This window comes from Vespa crabro, chromosome 2 (genome assembly GCF_910589235.1).
Source record: "Vespa crabro chromosome 2, iyVesCrab1.2, whole genome shotgun sequence".
Lineage (NCBI taxonomy): Eukaryota > Metazoa > Arthropoda > Insecta > Hymenoptera > Vespidae > Vespa > Vespa crabro.
In genome coordinates, this window is record NC_060956.1 from 6,333,340 (window position 1) to 6,357,909 (window position 24,570).

Consider the following 24,570-nt stretch of genomic DNA (forward strand, 5'->3'; position numbering starts at 1 on the left):
CTTTATTAATTTGAAATATAAATTTGATATTACCTACAAATAAATAATTTAAAAAAAGAAAAAAGAAAATTAAATAAATATAATAATAAATACTAAAAAAGATAAAAACAAAAATTTTAAATATGAATGAACTTCTACAATTTTATTAATATAATAAGAAAAAATAATAAATACTATTAAAAAATTAATTTTTTGAAAAGAAGGAAAATGTATGAGAATAAAAAAGTGAAGATAGTCAATTAAACAAAAAAAAAAAGAAAGAAAGAAAGAAAAAAGAAAAAGATAAAGATCAGTATTATATCGGTATGTGCAATGTAATTATACATTTATTCCATTAATTGTTTGACGATATTGTAATTTGAAATCAGGCGCTTGCGTCGATCCGTCGATATTTTCTCGATCATGGAGTAACTATGATGGGCGAGGAGCGGATCGCGCTTCGCCTTACACGAGGCCAGTTCTCAACCGCGAGCTGCGCTTTATGATCGATTTGTCAAGAGCCGAAGCCAGTCTGAGCTCCTAAAGCCGAATGCAGGATCGATCGGCTTTGCTCAAGGAAGCGTTAGGAGAATTGGAGAGGAAAGATTTGAAATTACTCGAGTATATGGCATTTATTTGTCGGCTTAACTGCAGCAGGGGGTCAGCAGTTTCGACATGAGTACGGAACGCAAGATATTAGGAACCAAGAAGTTTGAACGGCCCTATGCTTTTACGTTTATTCTTCGTAATACGCTTCAACGAAGGAACCGATTGACGATTTGCTGCCGCGTTAGGCATCATTGAAAGAAGAAAACTTTTAAATCAAGAACTTTCAAAGCAGTAAAAATGATGGCATCGCAAAACCAAAATATCATTAACGTGGCTTCGCCAAGCCCGCCGCCGGTAGACGGTCCGTCAGGAGCTGTTGTGTCAAGTACTACAGTCACCACCATGAAGACACAATCCGTTTCTTCCACTTTATCGTCGCATACTAATCAACAACAACAGCTTCAACAGTCCAATAACATAGAACCACTTGACAAAAGTTCCTCTAACACTTTAAAGGTACTAAGATAATTCTATAAAATTAACCTTAGAATCATACCTTACTAAACAAAGGATGCATGTCTCTCTCTCTCTCACGTTTGTGTGTGTGTGAATACGCGCTATGCGCTCTTTTTTATATACCCTTTTTTTCTCTTTTTTTTTTTTCCCCTAAGCGAATATCCCTTTTTACCTAACAAAGAAGAACTTTAATCATTTCATTTTAAATATTGAAAATTATAAATTAATATTTTTATAATGTTGCATACATCATAGTTTTTTTTTTTGTTACAGCGCAATCCAAAGATGGAGTTGAATAGAAGTGATTTATTAAAACTATTAGGATATCTAGAAGGAGAACTTCAAGCTAGAGACATTGTGATAGCAGCTTTAAAAGTAATTTTATCTAATTTCTATTTCATTGACGCATATATATCTAATTTATTCTTATATTAAGATGCAGTCTGCGTAATTCTTTTTATTATGCGCGTTTATGGTATTTGGATTATGGTATTTCCAAAAGCTATTATCTCTACGGAGCTCATTTAATTTTTATTTATATAAAATTTAAGTCTTATAAAATAATATATATTAAGTTTTATAAAATAATATATCTTATATCTCTAGATAAAATATCTAAGATTAAATTAATAATTATTAGTAAATGATTTTTAATAATTTATTCAAAGAATTATGATAAATCATAATTAACAAGCATATAAAAATATAATTAGTTATTGGCATTTCCATAATCCTGTTTTTGAATATATTGTTCATTTCCATGTGTATATTATTATAAGTATACATGGATATGTGATATAAAATGTATGTCTGTTCCTGTTTATATATATACATATATATGTGTATGTAAATCCTTTTATTGTATAGTCAGAGAAGATGAAACATCTTCTTAGTTCACGGTACCTTAGTAATACAGCAGATCCACGTGCAGCACTTGCTCGTGATGTTGCGATTGTGGGTGGTGTTATTGGACCTGAAGGAAATCAAATTGATCAACAAGTTGCCAGTTTGGAGGCTCTTGTAACGCAACAGAGGAGAACTCAATGCAGAATGAATAAAGTTCTTAAAGATGCTGAACTAAGGCATAGAGCTGTATGTATTCGTCTTAAAATAAACTTTCATTTCCTTCTTTATTGAGTTTACTACAAATGTAACAAAATTTAATATTTAGATTTATTATTTGTCAGGTAATAAAAGAATTAGAAGAAGAAAAGCGTAAACATGAGCATGATACTGCTCAGGGTGATGATATTACTTATGGACTTGAAATAGAAAGAACCAGATTAAAAAAAGAATTAGAATTAGAAAAACAAGAAAAAAAAAGAATAGAGCTTGAATTAAAAAAGATAACTGATATGCTAGAAGAAGAAAAAAACCGTCAGAAACAAATAATACTTTTACTCTTGGCAGAACGTAAAAAGATAATAATGAAATATATTGAAGAGAGAAAAAGATCTGAAGATTTAGCACAGATATTAAGTGAAGAAAAAGTAAGAATAGATTCTATGGCTGAGGGTCTTGAAGAAGAAAGTAAAAAATCATTACAAATGGAAGCAGAATTAGAAAAACAATTGGCACAGTTTGATATGGAGAGACAACAGTATAGACAAGCCCTTGTTAAAGAGGAAAAGAGAGCAAAAGATCTTGAATTAGAATTAGAGAAATTAAAAAACGAAGTAGAAGCATGGAAAGAATCGCAAGCACGAGGTCCGCCAAGAGGCATTGGGGCAACTCCACCACCACCACCTGCAAAGCCAGCTAATTTAATTGCTATGCCAACACTGAGGCCGACTAATACATCACAAACAAGTATGTATTATATTTTTCACTCAAAATAAGGATATAGTATAATTTATAATTATATATTTTATTCAGTCAAAACTTCGGTACTGGGAACTGGCACACCTATGGTCAGTAGTAAAGTTGTTCAACCTACTGCAACTGTATCTAGTGTACCTGTCAGCGGACCAAGTAAGAATAATTATAATAATTATAAGAATATATTGCACGTTTCACAAATGGTACATCAATATGTTTTGGTTGGATGCATCAATAGTTATTGCAATAATAATAGATATATATTTTCAAGTTTTTATTGATTTTCATAGTACATTGATATTACATATTCCATATTATTTTTCTTTAACTATATACTTATCATCAACTCACATTTTATTGCATTCTACAGCAACAGGAATAGCCAGATCAGTGACACCTGGGCAAGCATTACGTGGAGTTACGTATGTGCCTAATATACCACCAACAAGTGGTGAATCTGCAGTCCCTTCGGAAACACAGGTAAATTATTCACATTTCCACCCTCATTCTACTCTAATCTAATAATTGTACAGAGCCTATTTACACAGAAAATGTACTGCACACAAAAAATATTTTTATATTAATAGCAGTAAAGTTTTAATGATTTATTATTCTTTTTTGGTGAAAAGAAAAGTAAAAGCAATCTGCATGATGCACAAACGTCTAATGTAAGTATATAGGCTCTCTATAGCAACTATTACTATTTAGAAACTTCAAATAATAGTAACAAAATGATGTACGAAAATAAAATTAGCATTTGTACAGATCATTTATATTAGGAAAGTTTCAGAGGTATAAGAAAGATAATTTAGTTTGAAATAAATATACATATAAGAAAAATAATTCAGTTGATTGGAAGTAATATGAAATATTTTTGCATCTAATCCATATTTGATAGTTTTATAAATTGCCAATAAGCGATGAGAACAAAGTGATAATGTTTTATAAAACATATTTTTAAACAAATATCTATAAAAACATTATTTTCTCAATGTTTATATATATATATATATATATATATATATATATATATATATATAAATTACAATAGCTTTATTATATTAAAAAAGAATTCTGAAGTATTATCTTCAATGATTATAGCAAAATTTTCTTATAACTACTAGTCAAAAGAAAGTTTTCGCTTAGTAAACTGAATTGCATTAAATATATAATGCGTATATTATTCATCTATAGATAATTTTAGCTTTATACCCTGCTCTAGTCTTATAGTTTAACATTGTAGATATCAAATACAATGTTTTAGTCTGTAATTATTGAATAGCCACAATAAATGTACATATATTACATTACATAGTAAATATAAAATCTGTGGCATCTAATTATTTTTATTGTAATTGTGTTAATTCTAATTCTAACATAAAATTCAAAGAAGAATTTGTAATTGAGTGAGTAGATATATTTTTTCTATTAACATAATTTTTTATTCTTTTGATTTATATGTTATATTAAAAAAATTTTCATTTTTACTAAAATTGTACTTTAAAGTTTGGAATTTCATTAATCATATATTGATGATTTTTTCATCAAGTGTAATTTTATATACACTTTCAAAGAATTGCTTATTGTAATGTTTTTTTACGAATTATTCTTTAATCTAGATTATTTAAAAAGATAAATTAAATATTATTAAGCTATAGCTTTAGTAAAAAAATATAAAAAATGCCACAGATTCTATGCTGAAATTTTTATTTTTGATTAAGTATGATTTGGTTGTCCTATTTACATTATTATTGAATATTAATGAGACCTTTGAATATTTATATCACAGACACCTAGTATGCCATTTTTATAAGTTACCATATCATCGATACCTAGGACAATATTTTATTATAATGTTCTTATTTTATGTACATAAAATTATTATTCAGTATGTACATTAATTAAGTCCTTCATTAAAAGTTGTATGCAATTAATTTCTGAGCTTTATTTACAATTTTTTCCTGCTTATCTTCCCTAATTGCTGTCCTATAATCGCTACTGCTAAATCTATATGGTTTGGTTATATACATTTTTCAAGAAAAAAAGAAAACAAAAGAAAAAGAAACGATCTTTCGGAAATCATCATCGCATGAAACATATTTGTAATCTTAAATCATGTTATGACCTTCTTTAGCTATGTATTGGCAGAAAAATTTTAGAATTGTGTTGAATTTATAAAATGACGATATTGCTTAAGTATTTAGATTGCATATAATTATTTATATAATTACAAATAATATAATTTGATTATATTCAAGTTTGACAATAATGATTCAGTCTTTAGAACACACACCCTCATTAGTAATCATTTACCACCTAAAAGTTTTATAATTACTATTAAAATTTTCATTAAAATAAAATATCCTATTGTTAGCCACAAAGTTTTTTTCAAACTATTATGACTATTGACACATCATATAAACGAACATCGCATACCTAAATCCTCTTGCAGAATCTATATTAACTGCACACTATTATTTGTTTATTTTTATATTAATACGAAAATTCTTGTATCACTGTTTCAGAATTTGCTTGTAATGTCTATATATAATATATATAATATATATTACACGACCTTCAACACCTTTAATTGCTATTGTTTCTGTTTTTCATTGATTTTCCTGCTTTGGATCGGTGCCTTGGCGTGATCTTTTTTCAATGTTACCTTAAATATTGGGAAATATGTAGGATTCATGTGGAGATATACTTATATCTGATTTCATGAATGTTAAATTGGCTGTGCTACATGTTCATTTCTCAGGCTATGGACAAACGACCAGTTGTAGCTGTTCCTCCTAATACTGGTGGCATGGCAAAATTAGTACCATCAACGCAAACTGCAGGGAAGCATGGTTTTCACGTTGGTTCTACACAGGCCGTTCAAGCTCCTGGTACACTATCGTCAAAAAAGCCACCTCTTTCTCGTGGCGTTCCTCCTCCTGTACCACCTAATAAACCCGTGGTACCACCTAAAAAAGAGGCAGCTTATCTTAGGAGACCAGAATTATCTCAATCAGCCCAGGATACAGTTAAATTTGGTAAACAGTCCTCATCTCATCCTGTAAGTGGAACTACTTCCTTGCAGGTGCAGCAAGTGATAGCTGCTTCTACTCAAGCTCCTGATGAAGAGGTCAGTAATATAACATGTTCTATAACAGTAATATAATAACAGTAAAATAAATAAGATATTTTCATATATTTCATATATTGCAGGGTATTTTAGTTATAATGTGATATAGTTAAATGCACATGTGTCATTTTCTTATGTCTATAGTTAATATTTTACAAATATAGTGGATTGTGAAATATGATTTCAGACAAAGCCACGTTGATTTATCAGCAAATAAATCCACAATCATGTATAGAAATTTTACAAAGTCAAAAATCATGTATCGTGAGCAATGCTTGGAAACTATATTGGGAGTATATACGATGGTTTCATTTTACCATTTATAAGATTGACGAAGAATCCGGATTCGTGAAGATTTATATACTAGCTAATTTCACTTTATGTAAATATATATACCATAGTAGTACTGCACTTACAATTGTATACTTGCGAGTATTTAAGTGGAAATTAAATATATGAAAAAATACATTAGGTCAACTTCGTAGATACTTAGATTAGGAATATATATATTATGTTAGATAAATTAATACAGAGTAAAGATCACGTAACTTTCGTAAAATTTGATGTATAAAGTCTGATTAGAGATTGGAAAAATAATTTCTTTAATAAAAGGTCGTATTATTAAAAAATCTGTATACGTAATATCGTGAAAGTTACATGATTAACATTCTGTTTTATTATGCAGCAGATAAGAATGGATATAAGTACGAACGTATAGTACAATCATCATAAATAATTCAAACATTTTGGAAGAGATAATATTATGCAACATTTTATTTTTCAATTAGGCGATTTCTAAGCTCATCAATTTTGCTGAACTTAATCATATAAGTATTCTTTATTAAGAAGAATACGTATCTTGAAATGAGCAATATAATAAAACCTTTATTGTACTAATCATCATTTTTAAAATGTAGCATAGTACTATCTTATCTGAAATATTGTGTTTTTAAAAATGGTTGGACATTAATGCAATAGGAAATTAAAGTACATAAAACATTGATAAATGCAAAAATTTTTAGTTAAATAATGCAAATACGTATGTGCTATGAACACTGCCTTGTCTTATTTTATTGCATACATTGGTAATATTTGTTGATAACAGTATAAAACAAAATGGTATGAACCTACAAGAATGGCATTGCAAATTTTATAAATATACAATACTATCATCGTTTGTTTCTCGATACATTCAAATTTTAATATGTGTATATGTTTAAGCAAAGTAAAGTGGAACAAAATGAAATGACACAATAATAAGCCTGTTAAGAGTACAATTAAAAGCTTCACCGACAATACATATATGTGAAAAAAGCAAAATGATTTGCACTTTATGAAGATACTTGTATTAGTAAATTTCACTTATCTGAGAATTCTTTGTTATTTACTAATGAAATAACTTGGAGTAACTAAAATTAGAAGGATTACTTAAGTACTCTTGACTTGTGTATATCAGTAAAAAGAAGAGAAAATACTAATTCAAAATTATTTTATCCTTCTGACAAAAAATTTACACAAAAGATCTACAGGATTGATATTGAGGTACATTAATACGTGCCCATGTTATGATTTTTATGTGAGACTTATCAAAAAAAAAAACATATAAATGTGGTTTATCTTGATGATTTATTACACTTCTTTCTATTATTATCCCTGTAAATTTTCATATCAGATTCAATCTTACACAGCGTGGGAAATAAGTGAATATAATCTCATAATGATTATACAAGTTTATGATTAATAAAGTTTAACTTACATATCTCTCTATGGTAATGATATTTTTTTATAGTGCAATGGTTGAGTTTCAGTATTATTCTTTCAGGAATTTTTGTTATTGTCACCAATGCATTTGTTGTCTTCCATATTGAATTAACTTTTGTTAACTCAACCATTGTCATTGATTATAACAATGCAAGGAATTAAATAAATATCAATGTTTGCAAGTTAACATTTTCAGAGATCTTGTATGTATGATACTTATTCAATTGATGAACATGAGTTTTCATAATAATTATTGTTATTTTTTCTTTAACCTATGAAATGATACTTTTCGACTTTTTGAAATATCTTTTACTCTTGTGATTATTGATATAATTTAAATATAAATTTTAATTTCCACACACAATTAGTTCTTTTATAATATTATTATTTAAAACTTTTCAAATCTTTATGTCTCCAAACATGTATTTATAATGGTATGTATTTTAAGATAAAAATCTATTTATCTAACTGAAAAGTAGAAAGGAACCATTCTATATTTTTATCTAATTGAAAGATTTTATATTTTCTCATTTAAGGATCTAATCTGTAAGTTTTTTGTTCATTATAAAACTTTTTTAAATTTCTAGGTCTTTGTTTATATCATGCTAATTAAAACTTGAAAGTTGATTACAACTTTCAATAAAGATGTGTCTTACAATAAAGACATACTCGCATTCTATAAAATGTTATATTGATCAAAATAATAATGAAATGATGATAATAATAATAATAATAACAACAACAACAACAACAACAACAATAATAATAATAATAATAATAATAATAATAATAATAATAATAATAATAATAATAATAATAATAATAATGATAATGATGAAGATGATGATATTATAATAAAGATAATAATAATAATAATAATAATAATAATAATAATAATAATAATAATAATAATAATAATAATAATAATAATGATAATGATAATGATGAAGATGATGATGATAGTATAATAAAAATAATGGTAATAAAGATAATAATAACAATAATAATAATAATAACAGTAATAATATAATAATAATAGTAATCACACAATAGTAATACGAGAGAAATGAAGTGAAGCGGAAAAATGGCAATTTATTTGTTTGATAAAACAGTCTTGCTATTATCGACTATTTTTATTAGATCGATAAAACAGCGCAAATCTTTTACCGATATTTTTATTCGGTTGGTCAAATAGAGAGTAAGTATTACCGATATTATATACTGTTTGATAAAACAGTAATCTACTATTACCATAAGCTTCCGTGTAAAAGTTTAATCCCTTGATAATGAATTGAGTTCCTCGACAATACAATGGATCCTGAATTATATTCCAACACTCGCCAATCAACCACCTCACCGAAGATGAATCCATCTCTCGATGGATCAAATGTATAGATTATGATAGTATTAATACACATAAATTTTACATAAATCAATTCAAAAATATCTTATTGTTTTTTTTTTGTTTTTCTATGTATTGTACAATATTGTCATTTCCTAAATTCATATTTTATTTTCATAAATCAAATATTATAAAATATTCAGAACAAACGAATAACCATGTAATATAGAAGCAATATAATAATTTATTGTGTATGTAATATATATAATTATAATTGTTTCAAGTTTTGGTATAAAAATTAATTATACATTTTACAAATGTAATATATATTTCACAATACAAATAAATTATATCGTCACTATAACTGTCTAATAGTGAACAATCTAATCATAAATTATTGAAATATATCTGCACCATAACCTTTTATTTTCTTTATATTAGAACCTGGAAAGTCTAATATGTAATCTAAATCAAAAAATGATTTTAATATCCTTTTAGACATTTTTGGGTTTTCTCCACAAAAATTTATATCTTTTGTTACTGTCATGTTTTCTTCAGGATCTATTTTCGAATGTTCCACATCCTGTAATTGCATTTCCATATCGCTAACATTTTTTTCAACGATTGTTCTATCGTTTTTATTTGTATTATCAAAAGTTTTTTGGCTGATTATATCATGTTTAATATTTGCTTTCACTTTAATTTCTTCATCGTTATCTTGTACCTTTTCACAAAGTACTTCTTCATTTTTCCTATCTTCCAATTTACATTTTAGCTCTTTATTTACATGTTTTTTATCACGCTTCCGCTTATGTTTTGATTTTTCTGTAGGTTTATCATCAATTATAGTTTCTTCAATGACTAAATGTTCTTCATTTTTGTCTAATGGTATATTAATTATATTTTCTTCATATTTATGTTTCTCTGTGAATTTTTTTTTACATTTTGCCTTTTCTGTAATTTTTTCATAAGTAACATCATCATTCATTGCTATATGTTTCTTTTTCTTTTTGATTTTTTCTTTTTTCTGCGAATAATTTATGTCTTCTGGTATGTAACTAATTGTATCATCAATGTCATCGGTCACTGTTACGATTTCATGTGTTTTATTTTTACTCTTTTTCTTCTTTTTTTTTATATCTATATTATTTTCTTCATACATGCATTTTTCATTAGTTAGATCTGCATATAAATTTTTATTCAAGTTTTCAACTTGTCTACCATTGTTTGTACTTGCTTCTTCTGATGTTTCTTCTATTGTTTCAAGATTAGATATTTTCCGTTGTTCCTGCTTCTTTTTCTTTTTACTTTTACTTTTACACTCATTTACTTTATTATCTTTTAATTCTTGAGGTATTAAATTAATGTCTAATCCTTCATTAATGAAACCAATTTTATTTGAAGGGTTAGTATAAACAAGTTGTTTTTGTTTCTTTTTACGTTTCTTAGAATCAACTTCAAATTTATCCAGTGTACCAGTATGTTTCTTTTTCTTACTAAAATCTGTACTGTATTCCACGTGATTATTAAATGTTACTCGCTTTTTCTCGTGAATTTCATCAGTTAAGTCTAATGCATCGTTTGTAAGACCAAGTTTTACTCTTGGGACTTCAAATTTATTAGTTACACAACTTTCATTAACATCTGTATCTAAATCAAGAGCCATATTTATAAAACCTTCCTTACTATTTGTATCATTATCATCAATTTTTATTTTTTTTGCAGAGTTTTCTTCATAACCTAAATTTTGCATATCATTTTCAATTGAAGAGTCCCCTTTCCTCTTGTTCAAGCATTTCGTATTTTCTTTGGGTACGTCGTCACTATTATGTAAATCTAAAGCAGGATTATCAAAGGTATAATTGCATTTAAACTTTGACTTATTAGTTTGTTTGCAATTAGGACTTTTGGATACAAATCCAAAACCTCTGTATTGTTCAATTTCATTGTCAGATACATCCATACAACTCGTATTATTTTCTTTATTTTTAAGAAAATGTGAAGTCTTTTTTTTAAAATAATCAGTAATACTGCCTCTATTTATAGTAATTGTACCTTCTGTAATATTTTCAACGGGTGCAGTATTGGTAACGTTTGCATCATCTTTCTGCAGTCCTTCAATTTTACTTTCTTTATTTAGAATATGTTTATCTCCAAGTATATCAGCTAAATCCTTTGCACTGTATTTCTTTACGTCTTTTCCACGTGTAAATTTTTGATAACTGTAAAGTGAAATATTCTTTGATTAGAACTGAAATATATTACACATTTGTATTTTATAATAACAGCAATATAATATCCATACTGTACACGTGCACGACTTTGTTTAGATTTCAATTCTAATGATTGAGTATTGACTACAGAATTTTCTGTATTTGTTTTTTTGATCACTTCAGAATCTTGATTTTCTTGTAGAAGGTTCAAAAAACTATCAAATGCCTTTTGATGTTCTGTCCATGCCTTATCTTGATTATTTTTAAAACCAATGCCTTCAAAAGATAAAAACTTAAATAGATTTATGTAATATATATATATGTGATATAATATGCTTGTAAGATATTACGCACCAACTGTATCAGTTTTCACTTTAACTTTCACATGTTGTGTCGTACCCTGTTCGTTGATACCAAGACCTTTACCAGCTGTCCAACCCATTTTTTCTAACATTCTTTGTCCAAATTTATTTGTATCTAAAATGTAATATATTTAAATTGAAACATATTAAAATATAATCTAACCTATAACATCTTTAATAAGATTTATAAATCGAATTATGATTAAGTTACAAATAAGTTTAAAAGAGTAATTCGCGTTGTTAATTCATTCTTATAACATCTTATTTTTTTTATACCATTAGACCAATCCTTTCCACGTGGATTTAACGTCCATTTTTGCTTTCGTCGAGGTTCTGCAAGCATAGCCATAATTTATTTGATAATAGATTCCTTCAAAAGAAATTATAAAGAATTATCGTAAATCTTTGAAGTGTTTTAATTTGGTTAGTCAAGTCGATAGAACTGTTATATTTGACATGTGTGTAAAACGATTCGTATATGATCAACGCCATGAGTTAGCATTGATAAAATAGATAATTGTTACGTGTACGTCGATACAACTGATATCTATTAAACATAGATCGATAAATTATCTAATTGTATAACTACGATATTTCTAAGTGGATACAAAAGTAATCTGTAGTACCAACTGATTTAAAAGTAGTCGTTCTGTCATCCATGTTTAATTTTTATAGCAAAGTTATGTTTACAATTTTTAAGTATGATGGAAGTTTGAACTTTTTGTATCGTATTTCTGTATATATACTGTAATTATTTTATAATCATATCTATTTAAGTATGCCATCTCGAGGTGAAGACATACTCAAAGGCTTTCAAGTGTATCCTTTTTATTAATATATATTTACGAATAATCTCATGCATTCGGCAAACTCTACGAAGATAGGTTAAAATATATAGGTTAACATTACTGTCAAAACAGTATTTTCGTAACATAATATTTCTCTTTTTAGAATGTTATTTTCCTTAATTACTGAATTAATTATAGTAACTGGATGAATTTGAGAGATGCTGATAGCGGAAAGATTTTATGGCAAGGCAATGAAGATTTGTGAGTATCTGAATTCTCATAACCTATAAATCCTTTTGTATTAAAACAGTGAATTATTAAATTTATTGCATTATTTAATTGTAGATCTATACCTGACGTTGAACATGAAGCACGAGTACCAAAAAAGATTCTTAAATGTCGTGCAGTATCTAGAGAAATTAATTTCAGTTCTGCAGAACCAATGGAAAGGTTTCGATTGGAACAAAAAGTACTCTTTAAGGGTCGTTGCTTGGAGGAATGGTTTTTTGAATTTGGATTTGTTATTCCAAATAGTACAAATACGTGGCAGAGCTTAATTCAAGCAGCTCCGGAAAGTCAAATGATGCCAGCTAATGTATTGAAGTAAGTTAAAGTTTTATATTAAAGAAAAAAAAAATAATAATACACATTTAATTGATACTGATCTTTTTTTTTTACAAACAGTGGCAACGTGGTAATAGAAACAAAGTTTTTTGACGACGACTTACTAGTGTCAACTAGTCGCGTTCGTCTGTTTTATGTGTAAGATGCTTGATATTTGGTCCATATTGGGATCTGGGACCAATCATTATATTAAAAATTTCTATCACATTTGTGTAATGTGACACGAGGTTCTTATTATCTACAATTCTATCTTTAGAATCTATCATGCACTTTTAGTGATGGATATGTATTATCTAAAATTTATTCACTATTTTATAACTCTGTAATACTATGTGCACAATTTTATTTTTTATATGCATCAAGACGTACTTTCTTTAAAATAAGCTTTGCTATATAAAATAATTATTATAATTAAAATAGTTCATAATATTCTATATTCATAATTCTAGTATATATTTAAGGCACCCACATATAGAAATTTTACTCTTTAAGTATAATTATACTACAAACTTTGTATATATTGGAATACACTACAGCAAGAAAAATAAATGTCGTAAGTAACAAAAATGAAAATTTTTTCATATACACATTAACCAATTTAAGATCAAGATCGTTCAATTAAAAAAAAAAAAAGAAAAAAAAACCAAAAGAAAAAATATGTGAAGGATTGCGAAACTATCGTACGTACTATACGTACTTCGGCATACATTTCTGTAATATGAAGAAGCGTCATTATTTCGACTGCGATAAATTATAAAGTCTTGTAAGTAAAGCCCAACGAACGATACAGAAATCAGATATACTTTTTTGTACTGTACACCCGTACTATTGATTCGTGGTGTACAAGCAATACATTTTTGGGGCTTCACTACCCCTCTTGAGGGAGTTCACGTTAAATATACTCCGCGTCCCCTACTCTTTCTCTCTCTCTCTTTCTCTTTCTACTACGTACAGGTGTAAGAAAAAAAGGAGGAAAAGAGAGGAAAGAAACGGCAGAGTTGCAGAGCTGCTTGCCTATCCAAACGAAGTTCTCAACCACGTAGTGATTCGATTACCATTTGCGAATCTTCTGCCAGGCTGTTACTCGGTTAGCCTTTCAAAAAAATAAAGAATCAAATAAAAGAAAAGTGTAAACTTAAAGAAGAGCAAATAAAGTGAATATTATTTTTATAAATAATGGATTTAAAAGAAGAAGATGAGAGCGGTAACGAGGGTAGTAGACAATTATTTTTGGTTGGTGCACCGCGTGACCCTTTGGTATCTACCGGTGCGATCGTCGCCTCCGGAGGAGCTAACGACGAGATCAATTCTGGAGGAGATCTACAGTCAACTGCTCTGGCCGGTCTGATGAGCACACAATCTTCCTCGGTTTGCTTTCCTACAAAATTCAGTAAGTGCACCCTGCTACCCCGGATCTGATTTAATTAACCGCTTCTCTACATGTCGGCCTGCAAGTTGGGGTAGAGAGAGACTCAATTAAATTATTGCTAAATGCATTAAGCGGATAGGCAGCCCTTTTTTTAAATAGAATTAGTGGTAATCAGTTTAACTGTTATGAACCGTTTTACTCGATGATGAATGCAACGAGATTAAACATGATGTACTGACGACTCGAGCGCGACGGGAGCGCGATTCATCTTTTTGCGAGTGTTTCCTAAATGTTTACGACATTATATATGAATTTGCGTGATTATGAATAATTTTATATATTCAAAAATATAGAATACGTTTAATACATTATTAAAAGTATATTCAATTTGAAATCTCGAATATACAAAACTTTACTGTAAAAGACTATCTCAAGATTCTCAAAGTTATCGAAATCTAAATTTACATCAAATCAAAGAAATATGGTATTCACTCTCTGAAATATGTTTCTGATTTTTGTTGTATATCTTAAATGTTTAACGCAGAAGTTAGTGAATTAGATTTGTTACATTTGTGTATATAGCGTACGATTTTTCGCCAAGTCCTGGAAACGAAGACAGACAATCGTCCGGAGGAACTGGCAAAAGAAAGCAGCGAAGATACCGGACGACTTTTACAAATTTTCAATTAGAAGAATTGGAAAGAGCGTTTCAAAAAACACATTATCCTGATGTTTTCTTCAGAGAGGAACTTGCCCTGAGGATAAAATTAACTGAAGCTAGAGTTCAGGTAGTATATCTTCTAAATATCTTGTTATATCATATTGCACTAAACACTTATCTGGAAAAACGTAAAATATATCAATTATCTGTCCACATTATCTCATATATATATATTTTTTGTTTATATATATAAAAGATAATATTAATATTTTTATAAGTATTTAAAAATACTTATTTTTTAGGTATGGTTTCAAAATAGACGAGCCAAATGGCGAAAACAGGAGAAGCAGTGTAAAGTTGCAACTCACCTAACACCTTATCTTCCCACATCGGAATGTCAAGAAGTGCAACAGCAACAGCAATCCGATCATTTATTACTTGAACCACCATTAGGCAGCCCACCACCTATTTACCTTGGAATGGAATGGGCTGGTTTTTCACCATATAGCAACACAGCCACAGCTTCTCCTCTTGTAGTTAATGGTATGAATAAGCCACCAGAACAAGAAACAGATGACAATCCATTACTAGATCCTGAACTTTTACAATTGAAAACATCGCGTTCTTAATAATACAAAGTCCCCTCAAAAAATAAAATCTTGTAGTTTCCTAATTTCGAAACGTCAATCTACATAACGTTTCTTGATTGAAAGAATTAAAATTATCTTATATGAATAAGTGCGGCAATACAATTAGTTGAAGAAAAATGTATTGTATTTTGTGCAATATATTAATAAGATGGAATTAAGTGGACCAAAAAAGGTACCTTGAGGATGTGTCTCAAAAGTAACTAGAGACTGACAAGAGATATCCAGATAATAGATAAAGAAGCAATGTATTTTGAGTATTGTTATATAGATTTTGTAAGAAAAGGCTTATATGTAAAACTTTTTTCTCTTAATAAGCCTTGGTATGATCAAAATGCAATAAAGGATGTATGATAATAGCCATTATAAATTTAGAAAGAACAATAAGATTAAGTTAACGATAATTAATAAAGTTACCGATATGACGCTACATTTGCTAATTCTTAATATAAGTAATTCTTTACTCCGGCTTAAAATAACATCCTCTTTATTCGATGTGCATATATTACAAGTCAAGGAATCGACTAAGATATTAATCGCTCGATTTAGGAGCACATAAGCGATTCAAGATGCTCCCTTTAATCTTCGAAATGACATTAAGATTTATCATAAAGCGTATGGATCTTTTCTGTTCGAGATTCTATATTGAGAAGAAACGTATAATCGAAGAAAGAAAATTGCTTTAGAATTGAAATCCATATATATTGGTGTTACAATGATAAACTGAACGAAAAAGGGAACATCCCGAGGAAATAAATTAGTGATGTCTTTCGCGATAAGGTTACGCAACATAAGAGTACTCATCAGCACTGTTTGGAGTACGTTCGATGTACTGCTTATCTATCAACGCTTCAATGCACTTTTTGATCATGCCGATGGAGGGTGCAAAAGTAACTTTAGACTGACCAAGTACCTGTAATAAATTCTTACATTTATAAATGTTCAAATAGTATTAATCCAAATCATAAAGAAATTCAGAAAAAAAGAATTTCTTCAAACGAATCTTACCTCTTGTAAAAGTTGATTATGTCTCAAAAGTTTTCGACTTTTCATTATACGAACTATAGCTGCTTGCAGGTACAATTTTCTATCATCATCGACGCTACGGTGTGTCGCCTCAGCATCATGGAGCGTATCACGTTGTAATGCTACCGTAACACGGAATTTAGTTCTTTTATTGTGATAATCAAAATTAAGTGTAAGAATCGTGTCTTCCTCTAAGTCACCCTCTGTCGATTTTTTCAGAATTTTACTATCAACAAGACTCGCGGCATGCTTCATTAATTGATCATGCGATAGATGTAACGATGCCGCTGCTTCTTTGCACTGTATAGAGTCGCAATGTTCAAAAAGAAGTAGCAAAGCCATCTGATAAGTTTGCAGTGTTACCAAATATGGTTTTTTCAAATAATTAAATTTTAATTCTCCTTGGCACAAGTGATGCAACCAGGTCAATTTTCGACCACTAAATTGCGCGTGATAAAAAGATTCAAAAGCCTGTACAGATTTTTCTAATTGTTGTGAAACGTGAAAAGGACCAGGCGAAGGTGGCAAAGCCAAAGGCCACGCTCCAGCTTGTAATACATATACCACGAATCCGATGCCTAATTGATTATCCGCGTCTCTTTCTCTGAGACTGGCTGTAAATTTCGCATTTAGATCTGCGGACACGGACATGTCGGTAAACATACAGTGTAATTTATTTGTAAATTCATATCCACAGGCTTGTTTTAAGCGATCGATCATGGCCTCTTCCGCATCCATTGATTGAGATTGTTGATGTATCAATCTCCTAGCCAACATACGAGCGTAAAACTTTTGAAAAACGTCTTTATCATCGACGTACTTGAATACAGTTATGGATCGTCCCAATTTTTCCTCTATTTCGCCCTCTGATGCAACTTTAGTAGATTTTTTTAGAAGTGAGTCACAGTATTTGGCAAGCTACATGGAAATAGTACCCGTTAACTTTATCAAACAGTTTGGTTTAAAGATCGTATTTTTTTCGGATAAAGCAATAAAATTATTATTACGTACGAGTTCGGGTGCACGAGCTGGTTGACGCGGAATGGATCTGTGATTGACGATAGCTGAACACGCTTTATCAAGAGCACTTATAAAAGCTTGATCTCCTTTGAATACATCTCCAATTAATTCGGAATATTTTGTATGCACGTCCAGCATGCTTTCTACAAATTGAGTGTATACCTAAAATAATGAAAATTTTTCATTGAATCTCTTCGATATTTTTAATGTCTTTAAAATTAATAAGTTAATTTGTATTTAATTAAAATGTCGTTAATCTTACATTTTCACCTTGTAATGGACCGATCGCTTGTAACCCTTGTTGCGTGATGTGTTGAGTAAATTTCTGTACAAGCGGAGCTAATTCAGATGGCAATGGCCTTAATAAAGCATAGAGTAAAGATAAATCCCATCTGCGTTCATTTTGTATCATTGCTTCTGCTTCCGCATGTAACCAAGAAAGATGTGCGGCTACCATTTTTTCTTCGCAGCACTGACTTACCTATAGAAATTATTAATTGGTTACTTTTAACATTTCAAACTTATATATTTGTTTTTATTATTAATTAGATAAAGAAAGAAACATACTTTAGGCATTGAACTAACGTGAAGAAACTTGCACGTGCGGAGTTCTTCTAGATTAAGTCGCCAAGTAACTCTTTCCATGTAACGAGTAACGTCAGATTGTTGTAACAATTCAGACGCTTCCCTCGCATAAAATTCTCCGGTAGTCTCCAAAAATGGTTTCTCAAATATTTCTTGATACATCTAATTAATAGCAGATATTAATGTATATATATTGAATATTTTATCAGTAAATCAAGTTTTAATTATTTTATGATAAAAGTATAATTTTATATTATAATATAAAATATATTCTTATAGAAATTATTCTTACATCTAATTGTCCTTTCACTTTATATTCTTCTACCCGCACAAAACTCTGTATCACTCCACAAATCACATCGGTTGTAGCAGGTGGTGCCTCACCTATCCTGTCTGCATTAATGCTTTCTAAGAGAAGAGAAACAAGAGAATTTCTAAGCGGCGCTATCATTCTTTTCTTCCAGATATCTAAACCCAATTCACCAATTTCCATCTGCTCTTGACAATCAGCAGACATAGCCGAAGAAGTGCCATAGATAAGCTCTGCTTCGGATAGTTTCTGCTTTTTAATGTGTTGTTGATTTAGATACAAATACAGACAATGTAGATAGTTTATGCCTTGTGAATATTCTGTCCAGGCACGATGGTAAGCCTGAAGCAAACCAGTTTCACCTTGAGCACGAACTTTTGTTAATAATTGAGAAACATGATTATCCAAAAACCTTTTTGTTTCATTGTATAATCTATCTGCCAATGATTCTGGATATGCAACACACAAGGAATACACATCGCTGCAACAAGAATTATTCAATAAAATTCATTTATACTAAAATATTTTTCTTTTTGTTTACATGGATAATTATTTATTTAAATTGTTAATATACCTGAATCTGTCATTCCACGTAGCACGAGGGATATTGGCTAATGTTATTACTCCTTTAACAGTTTCTTGCAAAACATCCCAGGTTCTAGTAAAATCCATTCTCTTGGGTTTTAGTGACATCTTTTTACTTAATCCACGGTCAACAAGTTTCCCAATTTGAATATTAATAAATCAGTAACTACCTATATAAAGTTTAAGGTATAATTCCTAATATCACAATCCTGAAATATCAAAAGATTGTAAGTTATTAATTTATAATGGTCCTTAGATTCCTCAGTTTTTAAAGAAAATGAAATAAAATTAAATGCCGAAATGTCAATGTTCTTTGTTTATAAATTCTTAAAACCAGGCTCTTAAAATATACTCCAAGAATAATCTTCAATCTATAGTTAACAGGTCGGGCATACAAGGCTTTGTCTGCATGTTTTATGTATAATGCGTTGGTGTTTAAAAATAATATATAAAAGTAAAATACACTGCATACATATAAATATAAGGAATTTCATGGTCGCTCTAATTCTTGTCTTTAATCCAATTAAAGATACTTATTTAGATCTATGATCCTTGGAGTTATTTCTTATTAACATTGATTTAAGAGAGCATGATGATAAAAAAGGAAACAAAAAATGTATGACTAGGGAATAAATCGAACGTTACTCGAAACACTTTACAAACTGCAGTATAGAAATGTAATTCTCAAATTCGATCATCGTTTTTCACGTACACGAATGATGACTTAGCACCAAATTTTTATTTTTTCGTTAAAAAAATGTGATTAAACGATGAGAAATTAGAATCTTTAATGAAGGTGCATACAGGCACACGCACACATACTCTCTCTCTCTTTCTCTCACACACACACGTATGTATTTGCGAGTTACAGCTGACTCTACTTTACACAATCCAGATGTTCGCGGGATCGAGGCCACTAACCAAAAAGTCAAAGGGGGACAAAGAGCGCGAATCCTTTCGATTAACTTAATGATCTCTGATCGATTTCAGCCATCACAGCGACGGACCTGTTCTGGACCGCTTATTTTTGGCGTATCGCGAGTCATTCCCTGTTGCAAAATGCATGACACTTGCAATATTCTGCGATGATCGAACACATATTTATTTTTCTTCTATATATCGACAACACGGATTCTCGTCCTTGGTTTATTATTTCTTCTCCTTTATCCACTTATCTTTTTTTTAGTATTACTTAAATCTTGATGAAATGAACGTTAACGGAAATTTCTTTTTTACTACACCGTTAACGCAACTAAATGTACGCAAAATATTCTCTACCACTCACTTACAAATCTCTTAATAACATCGTCCAGCCATACTTTTTTTTCTCAACTTTCGACTTTCTGGCTATCTTTGGAGGAATAGTAGAAGGGGGGAGAAAATAGATGGGCTACCTTATCGTCATGACTGGCGCTATCTAAAAACTCTATATAACAAACATAGTTCCTCGATCGCACGCCATTTTTCATCTTCCTATATTACTATCATCCTTCTAATATATTTATGTCATTATATATTTTTGATTTTCGATAAACAAGTAGATGTATTTGTCGTGACATTGTATCAACCAATTGTTTACGAATTTTTTTTCTTTTTTTTTTCTTCATCAAAAGAGATCGAAATAAACACTTACATCAAATTTCGCGCGCGAAATAAATTCAATATGGCGGACTTTATGTATATTCAGATCTCTTTAGATCGAATAGAAAGGATCTGATATATATGTATGTCACACTATATATTGAAAATACACTTTTATTATTATTGTAAAATGTAGTTAAAACTAGCAATTGCTTATACATATATATATATAATTAATATTTTAATTTAAATGAGATACTATTGATATATTAAACATTATCCACTGATCTGAATTGCAACTTTAAATGAACTTCACTTTTGATACTTTGATATAAAGTAGTATGTCTATATAAGACGTTGTTTATGGATCACAATCTGTACGTGTGTATCTTTGGTTGTACATAAAGATTCGTGTTGATTTCCGAATACGCTATATTAATTTATATTATTAAAAATGGTAAATATATATACATTAATTAAAATGTTTTGTTTTTATATTTTTATATGTACAATTAAAGGATAGTAAAAATAATTCATTTTCTATTTGTATATTACTGTTAAATTTACAGATGACATTGCACATTTTCAATAATATAATACAAAATAAATTTTTATTAGGAGTCTAAGCAAATTTTGTTTTACTTGTTTAATATATATTTAAGGTTATTTAGAGATAATTTAATAATAAATTCTTCCTTATGCTGTTTTATAATTTTATTTTATAAACAATATCTATGGTGTTTGTTATTAGAGTATACTTGCGTACAATGGTGGAGCAATAATAGCTATGAAAGGAAAAAATTGTGTGGCAATAGCTGCTGATCGTAGATTTGGTATTCAAGCGCAAACTGTGACTTGTGACTTTCAAAAACTATACGAGATGGGACCACATTTATATGTTGGACTTCCTGGTCTCAGTACCGATAGCCAAACGGTAATGGAAAGGCTGCGTTTCCGTTTGAATTTATATGAATTAAAAGAAAATAGAAAAATTCATCCTAAAACTTTTGCTGCGATGATATCAAACCTTTTGTACGAAAGAAGGTTTGGACCATACTTTATAGAACCAGTTGTTGCTGGTTTGGATCCTGTTACATTTGAACCATTTATTTGTAACATGGATCTGATAGGTGATTTGAACATACCAGATGATTTTGTAGTTGGCGGAACATGTACAGAACAATTATATGGTATGTGCGAATCATTATACGAGCCAAATTTGGAAGCTGATGACCTTTTTGAAACTATTAGTCAAGCTTTGGTAAATGCATGTGATAGAGATGCTATATCTGGTTGGGGTGCTATTGTCCATATCATGTAAGTATTTAAAGTATATTTTTAACCTATATATTATTAACTTTTTTAATTCTAAATGGATTTTATATCTGTTTTTGTTGCAGTGAAAAAAATAAAGTTACAACAAGAACAGTTAAGACACGTATGGATTAAAATATTTTTTATCATTATTTTATGTCAAAATCAACACAGAATTCTTATAATTATTGTTATTAATTAAGCTATACGAGTGATTGGCAAAAATAATTTTCAATAAACTGCTACTAAAATAAATACTGTATAATTTATTTTTTTATTTTTTATCAATATGTAAGAAATCGAATAAAGAAAAAGATAATTGCATATGACATGGAGAATCTTCTACTCAATAGTTCCATCTTTTTTTATGATTGTTCGAAATTTTTAAAAATATTAATATTTTACTTATGAAAATGATTTTTTTTCACTCATTTGAATTATTTTCATTTATATCATTAGATTTTAATTTTACAATTTATATTATCTTAAGTAAACAATTTACTAACTTTATTTATCTCTTATTGCGCATGTCACTCTTGAGCAAATGTTGCTCGATGGTGGTGCGCTGTGTTTTGCGTGCCGATTACAATTTGTTTTTAAATGAGAGAATTTATTAAATATAATGACTATCAATACGCTATGTACTGTATTTCGAAGACTAGCTATTAATTCACGTGGTATGTATGAAATTGATTAATCTTATTAATTTAGAAAGAGAAAATTTAATAAAGTAAAATTACCTAACCTTAAAATTAATTGAATGTGGCTAGATTATTATTTAATATTATACTTTTCATATAATAATACTTTATAAGTTATGAAAATAATTATATGGTATTATAAAACTTATGTTCCTTTTTTTTGGATTATTTACTTTCGTAATAATCATTCATCAAGTATTTTACATAATGTAATTTTAGTTATACAACTTAATGATTTAGGTTAATCTAATCGGAATAGTAATTAATTTTTAACTATTTTTTTTAGGTATTTTTCCTGTAAGATGTTATTTTAAATACGAAGCTGTTTTAAACAAGGAAAAAAATAATATTATTTCATTGGCTCAAAACAATAATGGCGATATATGTAAAACTAATTTATATTTTAACATAAAGTTTGCACCAAGAACATTAAATATTGATTTTGAATTACCAGTGAATAATAATGCATATAAAAGTATCATTGATATTCCTATTACAGGAATATCTAAAATAGAAAATCCAAATAGATATTTGCCTATTCAGCATGAATTACCTGTGCCAAATAAATCTATAGAACTTCCTACAATTGAGAATATTATAGAAAAGCAAGCTGTACGTATGATAATCATCAGACGAAAAAAAATGAAGAAACATCAGCGTAAAAAGCTTAGAAAGAAAATGAAATTTTATTGGAGAAAAATAAAACAAAGAAGAGAATTATTGAGGGAAAGAGCTTTCCAAGCAGAGCAAGTCGCCCTTATAAAACAGGCAGAAAGTTTTGATCCTGTAAAATATGTAAATGAAAAACTTAAAGAACTGGATAAAGAATATATACCAAAAACGTACAGAGGCGAATTATTACCTCAAGAAATGATAAAGAAATTTATAGAAGAGAAAAAACGTAAAAAAGATGCCAGAAACAATTTACCTAAGTTAACTTTGTAAACATTAATTTATATTATAATAAATAAAAATCTTATGCAACTTAATTTTTCAAATTTAAATTCATGTTAGCAATGCTTACCTTTATCTTTAAATACAATACATACAATATATGGAAATAAAATAAAATATCACAAAAAATTTCATAAGCAAATCTTTGTATTTTTTGTTTCGTAAAAAAAAATAAGTCACTCAATGTATTCTTTTTTGAGGACTACTTTGTACAAGCTATATGTAAAATAAAATTAAATATATCATTTTATGTACAAAGATAACAAATTGAACGTTATAATAAATGATAAATATCAAAGAATTTCTTATCCTTATTTAGAATTAATTAATCATAGCTATATTAAAAAGAAATTTTTCCAAATCTGCTATGATTTAAAAGATCTACATTTGTATATTTTGTTTTTTACTACTTTTTTTAAAGAAATATTTTCATTGCACGGTCATTAGTCATTTATATACAAGCACTATAATATAAAATAATACTATATCATATACAATTAATAGCACCTTTTGTTTAATTGTACAACCGATAATGTACATAAGAATATGTTTATTAGAAATAATGGTAAATGTACTTTCAAAGGCATTGTTATTATTATTATATTTTTTTTTTTTTTAATAAATCATATGCCTGAGTAATTCTGTTGTACGCATTTACAAAAATGTTAAAATATTACATATATTATATTAAAAAATATTTATAGCATAATCAAAGTATTATTTTGTATTTAACTG

The 24,570-nt window shown here is 28.7% G+C and overlaps 7 protein-coding genes and 1 long non-coding RNA gene across 15 annotated transcripts; 5 read left to right on the forward strand and 3 right to left on the reverse strand.

The window, feature by feature from the left end:
* Nucleotides 1-370: 370 nt before the first annotated feature.
* LOC124433204 (CTTNBP2 N-terminal-like protein) lies at nucleotides 371-8,003 on the forward strand. 2 transcript variants are annotated; one of them, XM_046982949.1, is made up of 9 exons: nucleotides 371-1,044; nucleotides 1,318-1,419; nucleotides 1,912-2,136; nucleotides 2,232-2,853; nucleotides 2,920-3,015; nucleotides 3,233-3,342; nucleotides 3,492-3,530; nucleotides 5,624-5,992; nucleotides 6,180-8,003. In XM_046982949.1, the coding sequence occupies exons 1-9, from the start codon at nucleotides 826-828 to the stop codon at nucleotides 6,192-6,194; spliced, it is 1,797 nt and encodes a 598-aa protein (XP_046838905.1). In that variant the 5' UTR covers nucleotides 371-825; the 3' UTR covers nucleotides 6,195-8,003. The 2 variants fall into 2 exon arrangements, with proteins under 2 accessions (XP_046838905.1, XP_046838906.1); XM_046982950.1 differs by lacking the exon at nucleotides 3,492-3,530 and having other exon boundaries at nucleotides 377-1,044.
* Nucleotides 8,004-9,332: 1,329 nt separating this feature from the next.
* Nucleotides 9,333-12,188, reverse strand: LOC124433146 (RING finger protein PFF0165c-like). The gene is made up of 4 exons (XM_046982823.1): nucleotides 11,947-12,188; nucleotides 11,663-11,785; nucleotides 11,401-11,584; nucleotides 9,333-11,317 (listed from the first exon to the last, which is right to left on the reverse strand). The coding sequence occupies exons 1-4, from the start codon at nucleotides 12,017-12,019 to the stop codon at nucleotides 9,490-9,492; spliced, it is 2,208 nt and encodes a 735-aa protein (XP_046838779.1). The 5' UTR covers nucleotides 12,020-12,188; the 3' UTR covers nucleotides 9,333-9,489.
* A 121-nt stretch (nucleotides 12,189-12,309) lies between these two features.
* LOC124433148 (retinal rod rhodopsin-sensitive cGMP 3',5'-cyclic phosphodiesterase subunit delta) lies at nucleotides 12,310-13,649 on the forward strand. The gene is made up of 4 exons (XM_046982825.1): nucleotides 12,310-12,489; nucleotides 12,657-12,719; nucleotides 12,804-13,061; nucleotides 13,143-13,649. Exons 1-4 carry the CDS (start codon nucleotides 12,449-12,451, stop codon nucleotides 13,222-13,224), a joined length of 444 nt encoding a protein of 147 aa, XP_046838781.1. The 5' UTR covers nucleotides 12,310-12,448; the 3' UTR covers nucleotides 13,225-13,649.
* Nucleotides 13,650-13,799: 150 nt separating this feature from the next.
* On the forward strand, nucleotides 13,800-16,120 carry LOC124433147 (homeobox protein ARX-like). Of its 2 annotated transcripts, XM_046982824.1 has the most exons (3): nucleotides 13,800-14,472; nucleotides 15,034-15,239; nucleotides 15,415-16,120. In XM_046982824.1, exons 1-3 carry the CDS (start codon nucleotides 14,259-14,261, stop codon nucleotides 15,739-15,741), a joined length of 747 nt encoding a protein of 248 aa, XP_046838780.1. In that variant the 5' UTR covers nucleotides 13,800-14,258; the 3' UTR covers nucleotides 15,742-16,120. The 2 variants fall into 2 exon arrangements, 1 of the variants encoding a protein (XP_046838780.1); XR_006944440.1 differs by lacking the exon at nucleotides 15,415-16,120 and having other exon boundaries at nucleotides 14,330-14,935; nucleotides 15,034-15,172.
* Nucleotides 14,581-15,618, reverse strand: LOC124433149. Its single transcript, XR_006944441.1, has 2 exons — nucleotides 15,481-15,618; nucleotides 14,581-15,290 (listed from the first exon to the last, which is right to left on the reverse strand). It is a non-coding gene; the product is annotated as an uncharacterized LOC124433149 (long non-coding RNA).
* A 109-nt stretch (nucleotides 16,121-16,229) lies between the features above and the next one.
* Nucleotides 16,230-20,697, reverse strand: LOC124433145 (cullin-2). 6 transcript variants are annotated; one of them, XM_046982820.1, is made up of 8 exons: nucleotides 20,575-20,697; nucleotides 19,275-19,494; nucleotides 18,683-19,181; nucleotides 18,373-18,552; nucleotides 18,068-18,286; nucleotides 17,797-17,967; nucleotides 16,768-17,703; nucleotides 16,230-16,672 (listed from the first exon to the last, which is right to left on the reverse strand). In XM_046982820.1, exons 2-8 carry the CDS (start codon nucleotides 19,391-19,393, stop codon nucleotides 16,541-16,543), a joined length of 2,256 nt encoding a protein of 751 aa, XP_046838776.1. In that variant the 5' UTR covers nucleotides 19,394-19,494; nucleotides 20,575-20,697; the 3' UTR covers nucleotides 16,230-16,540. The 6 variants fall into 6 exon arrangements, with proteins under 6 accessions (XP_046838776.1, XP_046838778.1, XP_046838777.1 ...); XM_046982822.1 differs by having other exon boundaries at nucleotides 19,275-19,455; nucleotides 20,575-20,674; XM_046982821.1 differs by having other exon boundaries at nucleotides 20,571-20,656.
* Nucleotides 20,698-21,180: 483 nt separating this feature from the next.
* LOC124422118 (proteasome subunit beta type-3) lies at nucleotides 21,181-22,449 on the forward strand. Its single transcript, XM_046958145.1, has 3 exons — nucleotides 21,181-21,323; nucleotides 21,618-22,183; nucleotides 22,267-22,449. The coding sequence occupies exons 1-3, from the start codon at nucleotides 21,321-21,323 to the stop codon at nucleotides 22,313-22,315; spliced, it is 618 nt and encodes a 205-aa protein (XP_046814101.1). The 5' UTR covers nucleotides 21,181-21,320; the 3' UTR covers nucleotides 22,316-22,449.
* Nucleotides 22,450-22,619: 170 nt separating this feature from the next.
* Nucleotides 22,620-23,870, forward strand: LOC124422117. The gene is made up of 2 exons (XM_046958144.1): nucleotides 22,620-22,857; nucleotides 23,168-23,870. Exons 1-2 carry the CDS (start codon nucleotides 22,803-22,805, stop codon nucleotides 23,824-23,826), a joined length of 714 nt encoding a protein of 237 aa, XP_046814100.1. The 5' UTR covers nucleotides 22,620-22,802; the 3' UTR covers nucleotides 23,827-23,870.
* The last annotated feature ends 700 nt before the right edge of the window (nucleotides 23,871-24,570 follow it).

What these genes read in the sequence shown, in the direction of transcription:
- LOC124433204 (XM_046982949.1), top strand. Translation starts at nt 826, where the DNA reads ATGATGGCATCGCAAAACCAAAATATCATTAACGTGGCTTCGCCAAGC. An exon ending in TTGTGATAGCAGCTTTAAAA is followed by an intron (nt 1,420 to 1,911) that starts GTAATTTTATCT and finishes TTTATTGTATAG; the next exon opens with TCAGAGAAGATGAAACATCT. An exon ending in CAGTCCCTTCGGAAACACAG is followed by an intron (nt 3,343 to 3,491) that starts GTAAATTATTCA and finishes TTTGGTGAAAAG; the next exon opens with AAAAGTAAAAGCAATCTGCA.
- LOC124433146 (XM_046982823.1), bottom strand. Translation starts at nt 12,019, where the DNA reads ATGGCTATGCTTGCAGAACCTCGACGAAAGCAAAAATGGACGTTAAAT. An exon ending in TGGAAAGGATTGGTCTAATG is followed by an intron (nt 11,786 to 11,946) that starts GTATAAAAAAAA and finishes ATTACATTTTAG; the next exon opens with ATACAAATAAATTTGGACAA. An exon ending in CAAAGTCGTGCACGTGTACA is followed by an intron (nt 11,318 to 11,400) that starts GTATGGATATTA and finishes TTCACTTTACAG; the next exon opens with TTATCAAAAATTTACACGTG.
- LOC124433148 (XM_046982825.1), top strand. Translation starts at nt 12,449, where the DNA reads ATGCCATCTCGAGGTGAAGACATACTCAAAGGCTTTCAAGT. An exon ending in ATACTCAAAGGCTTTCAAGT is followed by an intron (nt 12,490 to 12,656) that starts GTATCCTTTTTA and finishes AATTAATTATAG; the next exon opens with TAACTGGATGAATTTGAGAG. An exon ending in ATGCCAGCTAATGTATTGAA is followed by an intron (nt 13,062 to 13,142) that starts GTAAGTTAAAGT and finishes TTTTACAAACAG; the next exon opens with TGGCAACGTGGTAATAGAAA.
- LOC124433147 (XM_046982824.1), top strand. Translation starts at nt 14,259, where the DNA reads ATGGATTTAAAAGAAGAAGATGAGAGCGGTAACGAGGGTAGTAGACAA. An exon ending in TTGCTTTCCTACAAAATTCA is followed by an intron (nt 14,473 to 15,033) that starts GTAAGTGCACCC and finishes TTGTGTATATAG; the next exon opens with CGTACGATTTTTCGCCAAGT. An exon ending in TAACTGAAGCTAGAGTTCAG is followed by an intron (nt 15,240 to 15,414) that starts GTAGTATATCTT and finishes CTTATTTTTTAG; the next exon opens with GTATGGTTTCAAAATAGACG.
- LOC124433145 (XM_046982820.1), bottom strand. Translation starts at nt 19,393, where the DNA reads ATGTCACTAAAACCCAAGAGAATGGATTTTACTAGAACCTGGGATGTT. An exon ending in AAGTGAAAGGACAATTAGAT is followed by an intron (nt 18,553 to 18,682) that starts GTAAGAATAATT and finishes GCTATTAATTAG; the next exon opens with ATGTATCAAGAAATATTTGA. An exon ending in CAGCTCGTGCACCCGAACTC is followed by an intron (nt 17,704 to 17,796) that starts GTACGTAATAAT and finishes ATTTCCATGTAG; the next exon opens with CTTGCCAAATACTGTGACTC.
- LOC124422118 (XM_046958145.1), top strand. An exon ending in GGTGCTATTGTCCATATCAT is followed by an intron (nt 22,184 to 22,266) that starts GTAAGTATTTAA and finishes TTTTTGTTGCAG; the next exon opens with TGAAAAAAATAAAGTTACAA.
- LOC124422117 (XM_046958144.1), top strand. Translation starts at nt 22,803, where the DNA reads ATGACTATCAATACGCTATGTACTGTATTTCGAAGACTAGCTATTAAT. An exon ending in ACTAGCTATTAATTCACGTG is followed by an intron (nt 22,858 to 23,167) that starts GTATGTATGAAA and finishes TATTTTTTTTAG; the next exon opens with GTATTTTTCCTGTAAGATGT.